The 20,000-nt window shown below is 45.0% G+C and overlaps 1 protein-coding gene across 1 annotated transcript in view; it reads right to left on the minus strand.

The window, feature by feature from the left end:
• The window catches only part of LOC130380050 (voltage-dependent T-type calcium channel subunit alpha-1I-like), a 109,813-nt gene that overhangs the window by 3,345 nt on the left and 86,468 nt on the right, over positions 1-20,000 (minus strand). The window contains exons 11-19 of the mRNA XM_056587233.1: positions 15,551-15,702; positions 13,839-14,024; positions 11,564-11,681; positions 10,728-10,883; positions 9,989-10,073; positions 7,583-7,737; positions 4,105-4,175; positions 2,763-3,312; positions 2,205-2,305 (exon numbers count right to left, since the gene is read on the minus strand). Coding sequence (XP_056443208.1) covers positions 2,205-2,305; positions 2,763-3,312; positions 4,105-4,175; positions 7,583-7,737; positions 9,989-10,073; positions 10,728-10,883; positions 11,564-11,681; positions 13,839-14,024; positions 15,551-15,702 — 1,574 coding nt within the window. The remainder of the gene's footprint in view (positions 1-2,204; positions 2,306-2,762; positions 3,313-4,104; positions 4,176-7,582; positions 7,738-9,988; positions 10,074-10,727; positions 10,884-11,563; positions 11,682-13,838; positions 14,025-15,550; positions 15,703-20,000) is intronic.

A 20,000-nucleotide genomic window follows, 5' to 3' on the forward strand; every position in this document is an offset into this window, starting at 1 on the left:
TCACTCACAGAAAGCACACTCTGTATATTCTACTGGAGAGAGGAAGGAGAGAGGAGTCGCTCTGCGGACTACTCCTGTTCTGCTAAGAAGAACCAGGACTGTTCTGTATGTTCCTCGGCTCTACAATAGACCCTAACATCACATTAAACCTTTCTTTCTTTTCTGTCTCCCATTCAAAGACCCACACACACACAAACACAATCAGACACACACATATACGTAGACCATACACAGTGATATGCAGACGCACACACACATATAGACAGTGAACTCATTGATTCACACACACCCACATATACGCACACACCATTTACAGCGATAGACACACAAACTCCACACACGTGGCACACACCGATACACACAGACACACTCATACTGCTTCTCCAACACAAACACCCGGAACACACCGATACACACACCAGCAGACACCCATGTCTCACTCACTGATACAAACAATACTCAGCATACACACATCACACAAACACATACAAACACACAACTTACATATACACGTACACACCCTTCACACACACACACACACACACACACACACACACACACACACACACACACACACACACACACACACACACACACACACACACACACACACACACACACACACACACACACACAGCACAGACATAAATACAGTGCAAATAAAAAACACTTAAGGGAGCATATTGGTGCCGACACACACATGCACACAAACGCACACACGCTTGCACATGCATGCATACAGAGACCCCTGTAAACAAACAAACAAAAGCAGCCTAACAAACAGGCAAAAATACAAACACGTTTGATCACACACACACACACACACACACACACACACACACACACACACACACACACACACACACACACACACACACACACACACACACACACACACACACACACACACACACACACACACACACTTGCAGGCGTGCAGTCCCTGTCTTCCATTTGCCTGAACGATGACACCTGCCAGCATGGCCAAACACTCCCCCTGGGGCCGGGGTGTTAGCTGCTAAAGTGGCTATCAGCGCGCGGGGATTAGAGTGAAGGGCTGAACGTCTAACTGAGTGATTTTTCATTTGTGTTGCCTGCAGGGATAATCCAGCAGCCAATAGTTCTGCTTCAGAAGGAAATGCCCTTGTGAAAATAACCCTTTTCAAATGTTAAGCGTGGTCGCTTCGGGCCGATGCTGTTTACACAAGCCCCGGTCTACGTGAGAAGCGGTTCACTGGGAGGGGAGACGAACTGGTACACGCTGAGGAGCAGTAGGTGGGTTTTTAGCAGCCTAGCCTGTAGCGCTGCTTGGTTCTCATATTTGCTCTGGTGCTTTTAGCCTAGCCTGTAGCGCTGCTTGGTTCTTATTTACACTCTGGTGCTGTTGGTGTGATTTTAGCCTAGCCTGTAGCACTGCTTGGTTCTTACACTCTGGTGCTGTTGGTGTGATTTTAGCCTAGCCTGTAGCACTGCTTGGTCGTGGACGGTTGGTACACCCTGTGGTGCTGTTGGGGTCATCCCTATGATCCCCAGGTCCTATGTTCCCCGGGTGCAAAGGGTTAGGGTCAGGTTTAGGGTTATGGTTAGGGTTAGGGTTAGGTCTAGGGTTAACCCTAAACCTAACCCTAACCTAACCAATCGGAGGAGAGACATTCTAAATTATCACAGGCGAGGAATCAGAGGCGAAAAAGGCGGTACTTGCCCTACCATCCTACGAAAAAAAAGATTTGCTCACAGGGTCCTACGAAGCCCTCCCGGTCACAGATACAAGAGCGGGGAACATAGGACCCGGGGAAACATAAGGACACCGGGGAACATAGGACCCGGGGAACATAGATACGCTCCCGTGTGATGTTAGCCTGGCCTGTAGCGCTGCTTCGTTCTGGTACATGCTGTTGTGCTATTAATGTGATGTTAGCCTGGCCTGAAGTGCTGCTCGGGGGGGTTGTGTTGTACATGCTGTGGTGCTGTGGGTGTGATGTTGGCTGCCTAGCCTCTAGCGCTGCTTGGTTCTTATATACGCCCTGGTGCGGTTAATGGGATGTTAGCCTAGTCTGCAGTGCTGCTTGGTCATGGTACACGCTGTGGTTTGTGTTACAACATTATAGAAGTGCTCCTTCTTTCTAAAACTGGGCTGCTAAAGGCCAGGCTGATAATGGATTCTTTAGTGATAGAATGAAGGAGCCCTTTCAATGGGGCCTTACTTGTTTTGAGGGGAGAACAGGTACACAGACCAGTCCTGTCGGCTCTCACACCAGTCTGGCTTGTACACCTCCATCATCTTGTGGATCCGGAAACACAGGCCCTGAGAAAAGGAAACAAGGGAACAAGACGAGATTAGATAGAATGGTACCTAATTCAAACTCAGATCCAACCTTGAACTGTGATTGCACTAACAAAAATAACACTAAATTTCCCCGGCACATTGTTCATTCAACGGCATAGTACTGCTGTATAAAAGCCATACCGTACTTAAGTAATATCGCACAATCACGTTTATACCACGGTGACCAAAATAATAAAATAAATAAAGTTGTAAAGAAGATATTTGCTGCAAAAAGGATTTAATAAATACTTTCTCCATAGACATGCATTTTAAGCTAAATAATATGTCTCAAGGGGGGCATCAAATGCAAAGAGTTATATGACAGTGACGAGGCATCATTCATTATTATGTGGGATGACCTGCTCAGGTCACGCAGGGGGAACCACATGTGATATAACAGGTATAATAGGTACTAGTATATGTGTATAGTACTCACGTAGTCGATCTCCTCGTCCGTGTCGGCGCGGTCCTTGCGGGCCTTGAGCTGGGGGAACACCTCGGCCAGGATGAGGGCGTGGTGGTGGGGGTGGGCCGTCTTGCCGTTGCAGTCCTGGTGCTCCGGCCCCACGCCCACGCTGCCGGAGCCCGCCGTGCCCGACCCCAAGCTCCTCCTCAGGGGTTCTTGTTGAGGAGGAGGAGGAGGAGGAGGTGGTGGTGGTGCGGGCGGCGGTGGCGCTGGAGGTAAGGGCGGGGGCAGCGCTGGGGGGAGGGTGGATGAAGCGGGAGCGGGCGGCAGCTCGGGGAGCTCCAGGGAGATGGCGCGGCGGTCGTGGCGGGCCCCCCCGCTGTAGCGCCTGGACAGCGGGGGCGGCGGCGGCAGAGGGGGGTGGATGGCGGGCCGGGAGTGGAAGAGCAGGGATTGGTGCTCGGCGGAGTGGGGGGAGGAGGAGTAGGGGGAACGGGTGCTGCGGACACGCAGGCTCCCGCCCACCAGGGGAGCTCCGCCCACCGCGCAGCTCCTCCGGCTCAGGCTGTTCCAACTGGACCTGGGGAACCCGGGACCCCGTTAACACGACACATTGCGACCGCAGACCGTTGAAGGCATGGACGTCGCGTCCGGGACGGTACCTTTAACTCACGGCCAGCGGTATGACTTCATGTTATTGGCGCTGCAATTGCTTTTGCTTTTTGCACTCCATATTTGGCCCATTGAGGGCGTCAACTGAATCGCAGCCTCACTCTATTCTATGACCAAAACAAATTCCAATTCAAACCTTACAGGAACCTCTCAAAATGCATAATATGGAGATGAATAAGCAACTAGGATCCTAACTGAACGAAGATAACAATGCATTTGCTTTGTATCAGGAGAATTAAACCATTATTTTCCAATTGACTTAAGGGTGGTGACCTGTCAGTATGCGTCCAGCCACAGTGAGCCTCCTATAGGACAGTACATGCACTGTCTACATGTCAGCCAGCTCCCCCAGGTCTTCACAAACAGGCAAGTGACTTGGTTGACACCAATTAAGATACGGTATGACATCACCGTGAGCAGGAATTATGGCTCCCAATCAAAGAACAGAGAAATCCCTGAGAAAACGAACGTAACCTCTACCTCTCACCTACCTAAAATGATTAAGTGCAAGTCGCTTCGGATTAAGGCATCTGCCAAATGATTAAAGGAATGAAGAAATAATAAGCGCAGGTTCAATCCAATTATAAAGCAATTGTCAAAGGTCCCTTGTATTCATTTTGATCATTGATGAAAGTCGTTAGCTCCTCATTAGGGTGAAAAGCACAATCTGTGTTTGGCGTGTCTGGGGGCCTGGGTCTACCTGCGGCTCCAGGCCGACTGTGGAGGGAGAGGGCGCCCCCAATTGTGGTACATGGAACTGCGGGCGTGTCGCTGAAACAGAAGCATAAGAAGCATATCGGGTTGGTTGGGATTCGAAAGAGAAAATGTGAGATATGAGATATTTGACTCCGAGACAAAAGGTTCTGGGTTACCCCCGAACCTTTTTAAGGTTCACAGTCTACCTGTAGGCCTCCTTAATAAAATGCCTTTACACCAACCTGCTCCAAAACTGACATGAATCCACTGCATTCAAGATTATGCTAAACAGTTAGAAGTACTAAATAGCACAGTGAGTAATAACCCATATCAAAGAAGCTCATTGAAGTTGCTTTAAACACTGCAATGTTATATTAATAAGTCCAGCTTTAGAAAATATTGAGAGCATATTGATTCCTTATGAACAAGGACAATGCTGTAACGCTTCATTGTTTCACTGAGGGAAGAACAATGATCTTCCTTCTAAAATAAATAATCTTGAAGTGGGTACTTTCTACTTACACTAGAATTACCCTTGTATTCAAGCATATTAATTCAGCCAACTTAATTAGGCAAAGGAGCAATAGTAATCAGAGATTAAAGGTTCATTAATATATATAATTTATCTTCTTAGTTCTTTGTAGGTGGAAGGGCCAAAAGTTGCTGATGTTTTATTCTATAACACTTCTTCTTTAATTGAATGAATAAAAATACGATTTGACTGGACTCAGCACGATGAGGCTTTGATTGTTGAGCAGTGAAACCCACAGAGAGACACAAACGGCGGTGGTGATTTCTGCGTGCCGAATCCTCCCTCTCTAATGACATGTTGTACTGTCTGAAGTGTAAGTTATGCCAATCATCCGCAGAGAGGGTGCACACCAGCGCTTGTTACACGCCACTGTGAGCCCTGTTTGAAGGAGATGATCGCATGTGACATTCGTGAGGGTGTGTGTGTATGTGTGTGTCTACCTGCGTGTTTGTGTACGTTTGTCCGCCTCTGTGTGTGTCTGTGGGTGTGTGTGCATGTGCGTGTATGTGTGTCTGTCCGCCTGTGTGTGCTTCTGATGGTGTGTGTGTGTGTGCGTGTGGTTGTGTATTTCTGTGTGTGTGCGTGCATATGTGTGTGTGGGTATGTATGTTTGTGTGTGTGTCTGTGGGTGTGTGTGTTTGTGCAGTATGCACTGCACGCATGCTGATGTGCACACCGCTACGTCTCAAATCAATGTCAACGGTTTCTTTACAAGCAATTAAGCATTAGCAGGGAGGTTTTATTGCAATTCAAACTGTGTTTTTCGGTCGTGTGACAGGCTGAAGGCTAAATGATGAAGCTGAAGGCTACACAGTTCTTCTTTGAATTACATATCAACACAAAACAAAACACCTGATGCCTTTTTTTAACCATTGGCAAGAATGATGTGTCCTGCAACAGAAAAATACACAGGCTGGATAGCGTAGAAATTATGATGTCTTTAGTCTTAAAGGACAATTCCGGTCATATTGTGGTTAACACCGAAATTTTGAACATTGGTCCTGCTACCGGAAACGGAAAGGAGGGCTGGTTGTAGTCTTTTTGCTCGGTTCTAGCCCTACTGTTGATACGGAGAACCGAGCGAAAAGACGACCCCTTCCGTGTCCGGTTCCGGTCCGGTTTCCGTTCCAATGGATTTGCAAAATGCCAAATAAAACACAATAGAAAATGTATTTCTCTACGATACTTGATCAGGAACATCAACGAATACCACTAACCACTAGGTGAGTTTCACATTTCTGAATAGAAACGTTTAGGGTTGTTTAAGGACAGGTTTGTGAATGCCCATAGCCAGCCATTGTGAAGCAGGTAGGGGCGATACGAAATTAGCCAAATACCCCAGACAGGACCAATGTTCGAAATTTCGGTGCTAACCACTCTATTTTTTCCTAGACAAACCAGAAAGGGGGCTCAATGTTCAAAATACCGGAATCGTCCTTTAAGCAATTGCAAGAAGCCTTACCCCTACCTGCTTCGTTTGTGCAGTGAGGACATTCGCTCGCTGCATATCGAGTCTGATTGATCAATGTTGTCACATTACTGAGGTAAGTACATAGCTGATTTGATCAATGCCTTCATCAAAAGTTGGACAGTTTTTTTTATAGAGCTCATGCACTTTTACTTATAACGTCTATAACTGTGACGCAAGAATCTGAGGTTGAATAAAAAATGCATTTAATTATTCCTGCTGTTTGCAATATGATAGAGTAAAGCAGGAGTTCTGATGCATTTAACATGGCATCTGATAGATTTTCTCTCTCTTAAGATTCAGGGAGGCCAACCTCTGATCACCCTCCGGCAATGTATATCCCCTAAAAACTGCTTGTTTTTGCCACTTACAGGCTCAGATTATATTCTACATTAGAAAAAGGATCCCTACGGAGAAACAAAGCTTGCTCCTTCACCTTTCACTTGATCCAATCTGTTTGTTATTGTTCCTAACCAAGTCTCACTCAATGAGTAGTCTCACAAGATTTGAGTTTTTGAAGGAAGATAGTGGTAGACACGTAAGTGAGAGCTGGGGAGCGAAGAGTTTGATGTGTTTGTTGTGTTAATGATTTGGGTCAAGGATGGTTCAGATTGTAATGTCAACACGGAAATATCTTGCAACAATGCAATAATGCAAAAATAAGATTTCAGAGCGAACCTTCTGCTTTGATGGACACAATGACAGATCGGATCATCGGTTTTGTATTTCTCTTTAGGGATACTTTCTATAATTTCAGATCCTATTCAAGCCGGTCAGCGGCAAAAACAAACACTTTCAGAGGATAAATTGAGGGGACGCTCTTGCCCCAAAGGACTGCAGCCCATTTTTCCGGATTATGGCCACATCATTCTCGATCAATACTAGACCAATTTCAAAAATTGGTGTCCACATTAGTCACATGGACCGAAAATGATAGGAAAAAAAGCTTCAGGGTTGAAAAATCCAAAAGATGTCCTTTAAATTCTCTGTATCCTTGTATGTCTTTCTTTTCCTCTCTCTCTCTCTCTCTCTCTCTCTCTCTCTCTCTCTCTCTCTCTCTCTCTCTCTCTCTCTCTCTCTCTCTCTCTCTCTCTCTCTCTCTCTCTCTCTCTCTGTTTGTCCATTAAACACCATCACCCGATCCAACTTTTATTATAGTCATCTCTGTTAACAATCTCCAAATGTTTCTCAGAGAGACAAGAACACAGGAAGCCATAATTAGTACACGTTGTCACGGCAACTGGATGCTGACCCTGACTAAACTGCTAAACTGTTTTGTTCTCTCTCTCTCCTTCTCACTCTCCCTTATCTCTCTCTCTCTCCTGCTCTCCATCTCTCCACCTCTTCCTCTTCATTGTGGTTTAATATGTATTTGTATCTTGTTTGTACATGTAGATAGGTTTGTATGTGTGCGTACATGTACATAATGGCATGCGCGCGTCTGCGTTTGCGTGCATGCTCTGTGCGTGCTCTGTGGCTTACCAGGGAGAGGGACCTCCGGTCCAGACTGGCTCTTCCCAGGCTGATGTCGCTGCTCTTGCGTGAGTCCAGCACCAGGCTGCGGGGGTCCGAGGCGTGGGCCAGGGAGCCCCCCAGCTCCAGGTGCCCGTTGGGTGTCAGGGTGCATATCTTGGGGTCTAAACGACACAATGCAAGAGGTAGGTAGGGTGAGTATGGACAGGCTGGAGGTCCTTCGGGTTTTCATTGGGTCTATGAGCTGTGTAAGATGGCCGATTTCAACCAAACACTAACTAACACCCTCCCTAGACACTTACAATGAGAAAATATTATGCATTACTTTATCTACAATATACAGGACAATATATATATATATATATATATATATATATATATATATATATATTTATATATACACACACACAATACAATATATATACACACACACAATAATAGGTGTTCACTGTGATTGAACACCTATTAAAAGTCAATGATCATAACAAGTTCATCAATCATTGGATTCGCTGTTTCACTCAACTGGCTGGTAGAACAAGGCCTGAACACGATTCCCACTGGGGACACTCTAGAGCACTCACGAGTATTGTGAGAGACGTTGGATAAAAGTGTCCACTAAATGGCATCTACTTTGTGTTTTATTGTATTTCTATTGGTCCGTTTCCAAGGGACAACAAAGCAAGACAAAGCGTGTGAGTCAATTCCCGGCCCCCCCACCCGGGCGGACACCCCGCCAGCTGGGGGGCTCCCTGCTGGCAGGGTGGGGGGGCTCTGGTCGCTGGCATATGACAAATCCTGTCCACACTGGTTAAAAAGGATCAGCATGGAGTCTCTTCTAACATATAATTCATACACACATTTGATGGCTGACTTATTGTACATTGTTTCTATGTAGTATATAGAGTATATAGCTGCAGTATAAATAAACAGTGCAGCTTTAATGAACATAATAATGATTGTGTTCCCCTTTCTGGAAACTTATCCTAAGGATGGAATAATTGTTTCTGTTTGTTGTCATGTTGTTCTGTTGGAGTGTTATGTTTGGTTCCCCCGAAAAGCTGTTGACTTGAAGTGTTAAACGGGGACTGGTAACACATTACAATCAGGATGCATTCATCAACACTACATTCACAGATAAATAATGTGTCAGGTAATCATCTACTAAAGGTGTACATGTATACTATGGTGTTCAAGTTAACAAAGCTATTATTTTATACATTATTTAATAGAGTTTTGTTTATGCTGCATCATAATGCTTATTTCTGCAATTGCCAAAGTTAATTAAAATTCCATGAACGTACCCTTATGGTTAAGTTTTGCAAGGGGAATTTTCACTCATATTATATTCCCATGCTTGCTTGTCTCAATATTTAATTCTTTGATACTTTTGTGAGCAGCAAACCTACGAAACCACTGATGATTCCTATGAGGACATACGTGATCTACGTGATTGACAGATCGTTCATCTAATCCCCTTCTAACTGCATGTGCAAAAACTGTGTATTTGATGTACCTTTCCCTCGGGGCATCATAACAGTTGCGAATATTCTATTTTTAACGACATTCTGTATGCACACTAGACATGTTGAGTTTCCATTGACTAAATAAATAAACATCTTGAATAATGATTTGATCTGCATCGACTTTTCTTCCTTTTGACAGGGACATCTTGCAAGTTGACGTTGGCAATGAGCATTTTCATAACCTCCTTCTGAATAATTAGTGGCTTAGTTTCCCATCGTGGCATCTAGGCGCAACAACAAGTTATTTTGAGGATTACAACAACAAATATCTTATCAATTTGCGGTCTTACATTCCTTTTTTTTGCGGGCCAACTCTGATGTTTTTGTTTGTGCAACCTGAAGGCAGCCTGGAGCAAGATGCCCTAATTAGAGTCTAGCAGCTCGCTAATGAAATGTATCTGAATCCACAGCAACTTTTGTCGGAGCGGGCAAATCCATCTGATTAATGAAATATGAGTAAGTGTCATAGTCTGACTCCCTTCTTTTTGTTATTTAGTTTCCATTCTCTACCTGTCCACCAGATGTCCTTAGACTTTTCCACTCAATTCCCAAATCCTGCATCTCCCCACTGCACTCGCATCCTTCCCCTCACCTGAGCACCCTGTCCATCTCTCCACCGGCACCTTGTTCCCTGATCAGTCTCTCCCAGTGTATACAAGGTCACATCCTTTGCTCCCTGGTCGGTTCGTTATATTTGTCATGTCCTGCTGTTCCATGCTGCTTCTTGGATCTGAGATTTTTGAGTTTCTTCATTAAAAGCGTTCTTCTTTTGTTTTGTCTCTCCGAGGTCTTGTCAGCCCTGCTAGCAGTAGTCGTGACAATAACTATAACAAATACTGTGAGGTCACGTGAGCTGTGGCCCTGAGGGGTCGGACGCCTCGCTGCCGCGTACCTGAGAGCTTCAGGGAGTCGTTGTGCTTCTCGCTCTCGTCGAACGAAGAGCGGTCGTCGTCAGAGTAGGAACGGTTAGCATCACCCTGGAGACCAAGAGAGAGCGAGAGTTGGTGTGTGCGTGAAAGCAAGAGAGAGAGTGGGTGGAGACAGAGAGAGAGAGAGGGAGGGAGGGAGGGGGAGAGAGAGAGAGAGAGATAGAGAGAGAGGAGCGAGAGAGAGAGAGAGAGAGAGAGAGAGAGAGAGAGAGAGAGAGAGAGAAACGGGGGAGGAAGGGAGGAAAAGAAAGACATACAGAAGATGGATAGTGTGCTACGGTGACATTTCCATTGTGGTGAGGAAATCATTGATCTGAGGCAATACTTTTGACGTATTCAATTTTCCAGTGAGGAAGGTTATTGTGGAGGTGAAGACACTGACAGCTGCTAATGCCTCAGGCCTGCAGATTTCTTAGTAACTCTTTTTTTTTTATAATCATAATCCCCACTACACTTGTTTTTGCGTTGTGTAGTGGTGGTAGCCTGTCAAATTAAAAAATTTTTGCATTTGAATCTGAAAAAAACCCATGAGTATAACGATACGTTTCCTCTCTGAATGAGGCTAGGGTAGTTCTGCGGTTAGGGTTTGTAAATGTACTGGGTTGGACACATGGGCTACGAGAAGTAGTGACAAAGTCTATATTTCCTCCTATATCATTAGGACAACCCCCCCCCCCGCCCTTGTATGTGTGCCAGCCTTACCTCTGCCTGGAAACCTTCCACCAGGATGGCCACCAGCAGGTTGAAGAGGACGTAGTTCCCGAAGGTCATCAGAGCGACGAAGTACAGCGCGGCCAGCGGGGAGGTGGCGGCCATGCCGTTATACAGCACCACGTTCCAGTCTTCCTGGGTGAGGATCTGGAGACCAATACACACAGTTAAACACACATATATATGGATCACACGTATATACACTGTATACCTCACTCCATCTGGAGATCATGCACACAGTTAAACACACATATATATGTAGAACACGTATATACACTGTATACACCTCACTCCATCTGGAGATCATGCACACAGTTAAACATACACACACACACACACACACACACACACACACACACACAGACACACCACACACACACACACACACACACACACACACACACACACACACACACACATATATATATATAAATATATATGTATATATATATATATATGTTATGTATATTACACATATATACACACAGATGTATAGACATATGTGTGTATACATATGTGCACAGCACTGGAGCTAGAGACCATACACACATTTAAACGCACACATACAGTATATTTGTATATCACACATATACCCATACACATATATACACCTGACTTGAACTGGAGATAATACTATATTTAAGCACACACACACCGATTTGCTTTACAAATCAGTGTGTTTGTGGGCGTGCAGGTGTGTGTGTGTGTGTGTGTGTGTGTGTGTGTTGTGTGTGTGTGTGTGTGTGTTTGTGTGTGTGTTGTGTGTGTGTGTGTGTTGTGTGTGTGTGTTGTGTGTGTGTGGTTGTGTGTGTGTGTGTGTGTGTTACCTGGAACACGGTGACGATGGCCCAGAGCAAAGAGTCAAAGTTTTTCCTGTCCGGCACTGTGTCCCCCGTCTCCGTCCTCAGGCTGAACTTACAGCCAAAGATATGCATCCCTAGAATACTGCAACACACACACACGCACACATTTATAACTTACATCCAAAGATATGCATCCCTAGAATTCTGCAACACACACACACACACACACACACTCACACATTTATACAACTTACAGCCAAAGATATGCATCCCTAGGATATGATACTGCAACATGTTTACATAAATACATATGGTTGTATGTATAAGTGCAAGTATACAAACATAAAGATAAATCATATACACATCTTTAGAATACTCTCTCTCTCTCTCTCTCTCTCTCTCTCTCTCTCTCTCTCTCTCTCTCTCTCTCTCTCTCTCTCTCTCTCTCTCCCTCTCATATACAGTATATATGTATGTATGTATGTATGTATGTCTGCATGTATGTATGTATGAGCACTGTTAAAGTGCCCCTGTGTGTCCCTGGGCCAAGAGAGACTAAACCCTGACTGTAAATTGACCCCATCCTGGAAGAACTTGAGTTACCCCCCCTCCTCCTCCCTTTATGAATACAACTACTTTGTCCACCCTTTCTTTGGTGTGAAGCGTGTGTATTACAAAGGTTCAGCCTGAGATCACTGAGTGCAAACGGCCACAACATAGATACACATGCCACAACATAGATACACACGTAGCATTTAAAATGCATCCCTAGAGTACTGCAACACACACACACACCCACACACACACAAACACAGTATAAATAACTAAGTGCTAAAACCATTTGTTCCCGAGCTCACTTTTGATCAAAAAAGGAGAGACCCTGAAAAATAGATTAGAGCGAGAGACCCTGAGAGAGCGAGCGAGAGACCCTGAGAGGGAGAGTGAGATAACCTGAGAGAGAGGGAGAGGGAGAGAGAGAGAGAGAGAGAGAGAGAGAGAGAGAGAGAGAGAGATAGAGAGAGAGAGAGAGAGAGAGAGAGAGAGAGAGAGAGAGAGAGAGAGAGAGCGAAAGAGAGAACGCCAGGCAAGGCTGCAAATCCTGTCCTTCTTTAACACAACCAGTACAAACACTCCCAATGAAAAGAACATACATCGATGGCATGTGTGAGTATCGAACTCAGGGTTAAGACTGACGTTCTTCACAGCTAAAAACCGCATGAGAGCCTCTTCACATCCATTGACATGGAGTACATGAAACGGGGAGGGGGGGAGACAGAAATACAGAGAAAGACAGGGAAGTGCAGGGGAAGGAGAGAGAGACAGAAAACACTTTGCCTCTCCACTGACTGACTGCTGTTTGGATGTGTGTGTGTGCGTATGTACATGTGGGTCTGATCTCCTGCTGAGAATCGTCGGTCAATATGAACAGCGCTTCACAGAAATGCTCTCCCTGTGTTCTATTTTTAGGTCTGCTGGCCCCCAGAACACCATACATACACTGCATGTTAAACACCCTCCATTATACCGCCATATGTCTGACCGTGCGGCATCGCTTGCACCCTGGAAGGAAGGATCCCACTTTGCATGTTCCTTCTCAAGTTTATTCCCTCTGGGCTTTGGCCAACTTTTCCTCTGCACTTTAGAGGGCTTATTGGGTTAAGCTTTGAGATTGTAGCTGTGATTAGGGACTGTACTAATTAAATTTACTTGACTCCAATACACTTGACATTTAACAACCTAACAGGAAATAATTGCATCACCGGTGTGTCTGCCATTGAGGACGTTCTTTGCCGTTTGAGAGACTTAATGGTTACATTATGCATGTTTTATAGGTTATGTACAGTTTGGGTATATACATATTTCAAGAGTCAGCATTCCTTTTCCTTTCAGTATTTTTGCATTTTTATTTTCTTCTTATTTCTTTGTATTCTCTATTTAGTATTAGTATTCTGTTAACACTTAATCCAACCATTAATCTGCATTAGTTAATTCAGTTATAAGCATTATTAAATAACATTAGTATGGGGTTAGGGTTACAATCAGTGGGCTAGGGTTAATCCTCAAATTAACCCTATTAAATAATGTATAAATGAAGTACCTCTCTTTCTACCTTAGTGAAAATGAACAGCATTACCATGGTTAACATCAACAATATTTGAAACGAAATCTCGACAGGATGACTACAATGTAAATCAACTGTTAGCTAACTGCTCATCCACTGTTGCCCATAAGTGCATTCACTTACGTTAACAAATTGACGATTAATGCAGAATAAATAATAAGGGGGTTGGATCCTAACCTGAAGATGAAGATGAAGAGCATGAGGAGCATGCAGAAGGTGGCCACGTTGTCCATGGTCTTCATCAGGACCACCAGCTGCCGGCGCAGGGCCGGCAGGAAGCGCACCAGCTTCAGGACCCTCAGCAGGCGGAAGGTCCGCAGCACGGAGAGACCCCCGTCCGACTGGCCCACGATCTCACACACGCTGCATGGGGAGAGGAGGGTGTGTGACATGATACACCACAAACGGGGTGCACTTGGCCGGGTGGGAAGCAGCCTCGACCCTGCCTTCCCCACACCAGTCGTTATTCACTTTCCAAGGACGGGACGGTCTCAGAGTGGTTCATTCTGCTGACACCAAAGTTACCAACAGTGGGGAGGTATGAGTTACTTTTATCACGGGCTTGGCTTTTTATTGCCTAAAATCTGCAGAACTTCAAATATTGTGATCGATTTGGCATTTTTGTTTTTGCGTTGTCGAGGAAACACCTGCCGATTTATTTGACCGTTGTTGTTAATGTAGGATTTGTAGAGCATTTATCGGAACGGTTAAAAGGGGCAGAGGGTTCCCGTTATTTCAAAATAAAACACACCCTTGGAACGTTATCGACCAACCAGGATCAAGTGTTCTGGTCGATGGCGGCAGAGAGAGAGAGATACGGGCTGAATCTGTCTTCTGATCTCAGGAGAGAGGCGGGGAGCTGGAGGGCAACAGAGGAGGTTGTGGGAAGCACAGAAAGGCCGGAGAGAAGGTAGATGAGAAGACAGATTCAGCACATTTCTCTCTCTCTCTCTCTCTCTCTCCCTCTCGGGCGCCATTGACCAGAGCTTCCATTTTGATCTCACCTCTCTGGTTCCAGCTTTGATGTGCGTTTTGATGGATGATGGAGAGGGTTGGGGCGGGGTCGGGCGGTACAATGGAGATCACAGGGGGCGAATGCTGCTCAGGTGAAATGAATAGACATGAAGATGGCGGATCAAAGACGTAGCCACTCTCGCGAGACAGACGGATGACTAGAGTAAAGATTGGCAGACGCGCTGACAGGCGGACACAGGTGGCTGCTTCGTGAGCAGATCAGGAAACCGATCAACGGCAACAATGGCTCTGACGCGCTTTCATTAGCCGGGGTTTGATTCCAAAGAGCAAACAGACAGAAATGGGGGAGCAAAGAGAAAACGAGACCAATCTGGATCAGCCTGAAACATGGCTCACCCAAAAATAATAAAACACCTAGAACTTCAAACGATGAGATGTCTTTGTTCGGCTGTGTTGTCCTTCATTAATTGATGAATTATCTCCTGTTATGTTTTATCCCTGTTTCTTAGCCCGATAGTTGTAGCACTGTATTTTTGTCATCCACTTAAGCGTCTTTTGGGTCTTTGTGGACAGGTGGGGGACAGGGCAGTGGGATGAAAGAGAGAGGGAAGGACATGTAGCATAGTTCACTACGATGTGTATCACTCTAAATGGTTAGCATAAGATGGGGTGCCGATATGAAAATGCGGTGTGAATTGCAATATTGATTTGCAATATTCATTTTTTGGGGTTTAACGTATAAACACTAAAGGTCCGTCGGTGCATACACTGTACATCAACTGAGATTACATTGAAGTTTCTTGTAGAAAAAAACATGACAAAGAAATACAATATGATCGATCATTGAGTCAACCTGACGATCCCCCCCCCCCCCCCCCCTCACGTCCATCCTACGTAGAGGAAGGTTCCTCTACCTGATGATGACGATGATGCTGTCAAACACATTGTAGGGGTTCCTGAGGTAGTTGAAGGAGCCAAATGCCGTGATCTTCAGGATCATCTCCAGCGAAAACATACTGGTGAAGACGATGTTGCAGATCTCCAAGACGTTGGTCAGCTCCTCTGGCTGGGGGGGGGGGTCATGAGGGGTCAGGGGTCAAGAGGAGGAAGAGAGGATTAAAAAAGGGTGGGGACTACGTTCTTCTGTTAGCTTTGATCCGTCAATAAACAACAGAAACAAGAGGTTAACCTGAACTAGAATATTATAGTGTGGAAGAAACACACGCACACACACACACACACACACACACACACACACACACACACACACACACACACACACACACACACACACACACACACACACACACACACACACAAACACAGACATACATATACAGCAATTACAAAACAAGAAAAACCAAAAAATACCTAATTGCCTTGAGATTGCTCTCTCTCTATCCTCTATTTCCCAATTGTTCCCCTCTCTTCGTCTCATCTCGTTCTCCTCTCTCTCGCCCTATCTTTCTCTCTCCCTCCGTTTGTGTAATCATCAGACAGCTCGATGTCCATGCAACCACTGCACAATTAATTGCTAACAAAGGTCAGCCTAGAGCGTGAACACACACATACAAACACACACACACACACACACACACACACACACACACACACACACACACACACACACACACACACACACACACACACACACACACACACACACACACACACACACACACACACACACACACAAACAAACACCCACACACACAATCATGCTCTTGCATTGCACCTCACCTTTATATTTATATATGTTTACCTTTGTGGGCTGAATTAGAAATTTCACTAGTAAAATAGCAATATATCTTTGGTCAAATCACTTATCTAGAAACATACAGCCGCTGGATGTATTACACTGATCCAGAGCTTAGCCTAGTTCAGATATGAAACTGTTGACATTCAGGTCTCAAATCACCTTGGTCTGTGTGGTTTAACATTCAGCGTCTGTTTAGGTCTTCTTTGAGTTTGTGTGTGTGTGTGTGTGTGTGTGTGTGTGTGTGTGTGTGTGTGTGTGTGTGTGTGTGTGTGTGTGTGTGTGTGTGTGTGTGTGTGTGTGTGTGTGTGTGTGTGTGTGTGTGTGTTTGTGACAAAGCACGTGACAGAGGCTAACGAGCGTTTAGCCTGCATGGAACCTCTGCCTAATGATTCGTTCATGGTGGCCGTGGTAACGATGCGTTGTGTCTGAATGTCGGCAGCCCAGACACCAACAAACAACTACAACCGCTACGCCCCTCCCCTCCCCCCAGCCACCTCATTAGCCAGGGCAGCATGCCAGTATGCTCAGGGACTCGTAGTTTTTCCGGACGGATGATTGGACCAGACTTAAAACGACACAGTGACACAGTGGGAAACACGCCACTAACAATTGAGGTAACATACTTTCTCTCTGCGCATTGAAAGGTCTGGTAGGCTAGTGAGTTGCTATTGCGCCTTGTACAGTATACATATATATATATATATATATATATGTATACATATATAATCATTTCATTAGCTATAGATCAATTACATTCATGAAATGCCTGTTCTATTGTGGCTTCTAAATATAAATATTAGCAAGAATCAAGTAAACAGTAAGGAGTATTACAACCAGACAAGGAAGTTGAATTGTAAAAAAGGACATTTACCAACCCATGAAAACTAAGAAATGCTAATTAGGTTAAAATAATGGGCTTTGCTAATCAGTGTTTGCTTATCACAGGTCCCTTTGTCGTCAACACAGCCAACTGCATTAGCTGTGTCAGGATGTCATTTATAATTAGCTGTGACACACTCACACGCACACATCCTTCCCCCGCTGATCCTAACAAGAGATTTGGAGAAATGAAGTAGTCCTTTGAATGCCTTTTCCATTTCCTCTTAATGACATAATTGGCAGGGCTCAGGACCGGCCAAAATTATCCAGTTTGCGACGATTAATTATGGGGGTGCAAAGTAATGTTCCCTAGGTGGTATCGATTCAGGCCTGTTTAATATAATAGGTAGCAAAGGACAACGTTTATGAGCCATGCTGGAGGTGGCAGAGCAGCTGTACGGCGGCGCCGGTGTGAGCGCTCTCATTGGAAACATGATCCACTTAAGTTCCAATTAAGAAACATGGCTTTCAAAGTATGGCGGTACTAAAGAATGATCATAAAACTAAAACGGTAATTCGTACATTGTTCAAAGTTTGTACTTTGGATGACGGATCACAAGAAAAGGAGAAGAAAAATCCAAACTGGAGTAAATTATCTGATTACCAGCCTGCTTTTTAATCAGAGAGTAGAGCTGTCTAATACAGGAGGGGGAGCTGGTGTGGAAGTGGCCTTAAAAAAAGAAAGCGACTTTCTTTCAAATCCATGAACACAGATGGAGGGTACTCGCCAAAGGACATGCCGATACCACTACAAAAGCGGTCATAAAAGAGGTGCGATAGGATTTGTTAGACCAAATGAGAACCTAATTGGCCCCGGCACCACCTGAATACAACGTCTTCAGCCCTGCCTCATAAACATGGAGTCCTGACAACTAACTATAAACAGGTGACTCACTTAGCGGGAGGATGTCAGTGGCTGATGATAGGTTGAATAAGTTCAGGTCCCCATCGGGGCATGGGGACATATTTGAAAACAAATCATATTCATCTCTTTTTTGGTATTTTGTCCACAATAAAGCAGCAGAGATTTAAAAAAAAATGCTTTCGCACTGTTGATGCATTTGGGAACAATGCTCTCATGTCGTCGTGTAGCCGTGGAAAAACATGTTCATACTGAAACAGCATGGTCATTGTTGGAAACAGCACGGTCATGGTTGTGGAACAGCATGGACATGGTGGTGAAACAGCATGGTCATGGTTGTGGAACAGCATGGTCAGGGTTGTGGAACAGCATGGACATGGCGGTGAAACAGTCGCGGTCTGCAACATCAACAGCATCATTCAGAACAATGGAGAAAGCAAATCCCGCACACAATGACAAAAGTAGTCCAACATTTTTGACAACATTTATGAGTGAAAGTGGAGTTCACACTACAGTTTTGAAGAGTGCAGCGCTCTCTTCAAAAATCAAGAGCGAGCGTGATGGTTCCCCTTTAAATATCCCAAAGTTGGGTACACTGAGCCAGCGTGGTGGGGACCTGACCTGAGAGTGTTCATTATCAGGTGGAACCAGTAGGTTGTGGCCTGGGGGTGGGGGGGATCACAGAGTTAAGATCCCTTATCTCTAAGCTGCTGCAGGACTCAGGGCAAGGAGACAGATAAGACCTATAATATCACAGTGTGTGTGTGTGTGTGTGTGTGTGTGTGTGTGTGTGTGTGTGTGTGTGTGTGTGTGTGTGTGTGTGTGTGTGTGTGTGTGTGTGTGTGTGTGTGTGTGCGTGCGTGCGTGCGTGCGTGCGTGCGTGCGTGCGTGCGTGCGTGCGTGCGTGCGTGCGTGCGTGCGTGCGTGCGTGCGTGTGTGTGTGTGTGTGTGTCTGTGTGTCTGTGTGTCTGTGTATGTGTATATACAGTATAACAGTGTGTGTGGTGTTTGAGTATGTGCTGTGTAACGTGCTTGCATACTTGTGTTTGTTGGTGTGTGCATGCTCATGTGTGGGTTTGTGTTTGAGGTAGAGTGTTGTCAGAGACAATGCAATTATCCACTTCTACAATGAGATAAATCCACCACTTCTTCATCATCATCCTCTTCCTCTCTCATTGTTTACATTTAATGCTCTGCTTAACTCTCCAACTGTCTCTCTGTCTTCCTTGATTTCTCAATATTTCTCCTGATATTTTCCTCCCCCTCTGTCTGATGGATGCTCTCTCTCTCTCTCTCTCTCTCTCTCTCTCTCTCTCTCTCTCTCTCTCTCTCTCTCTCTCTCTCTCTCTCTCTCTCTCTCCCTGTTTTTCTCTCCCTCTCTCTCTCTCTCTCTCTCTCTCTGCCCAGTGGGTTGTTACTTATCTCAGAGGAAGCTAAAAATACAACAAACAATAGAGAGAGCTAGAGAGAGGGGGAGTGAGAGAGAGAGAGAGAGAGAGAGAGAGAGAGAGAGAGAGAGAGAGAGAGAGAGAGAGAGAGAGAGAGAGAGAGAGAGAGAGAGAGACAGGGTGTATAATTAAGAATGCAGGACATGATAGAACGAACAGCCAGAATCCCTTCTGTTGCATCTAACTCCTTAAGGATCTGAAAAATATGATTTGAAACATTGATTTCATCAGAGCCTTTCACTCACCAATAGCTGACAGATGGGTGTGGAATTGTCTACAAATTACACTCAAATGATAATCCATGAATCTCACCACACCTCTAAACCCTCTGAGAGTGCTACTGTGATAAAGGGATATAGCAATAAGGTAAGCCAAATGCAGTCGTTTGAGAAAGAGGGAAATTGAGATAGATTCAA

This window comes from Gadus chalcogrammus, chromosome 3 (assembly GCF_026213295.1).
Source record: "Gadus chalcogrammus isolate NIFS_2021 chromosome 3, NIFS_Gcha_1.0, whole genome shotgun sequence".
Taxonomy (NCBI): Eukaryota; Metazoa; Chordata; class Actinopteri; order Gadiformes; family Gadidae; genus Gadus; species Gadus chalcogrammus.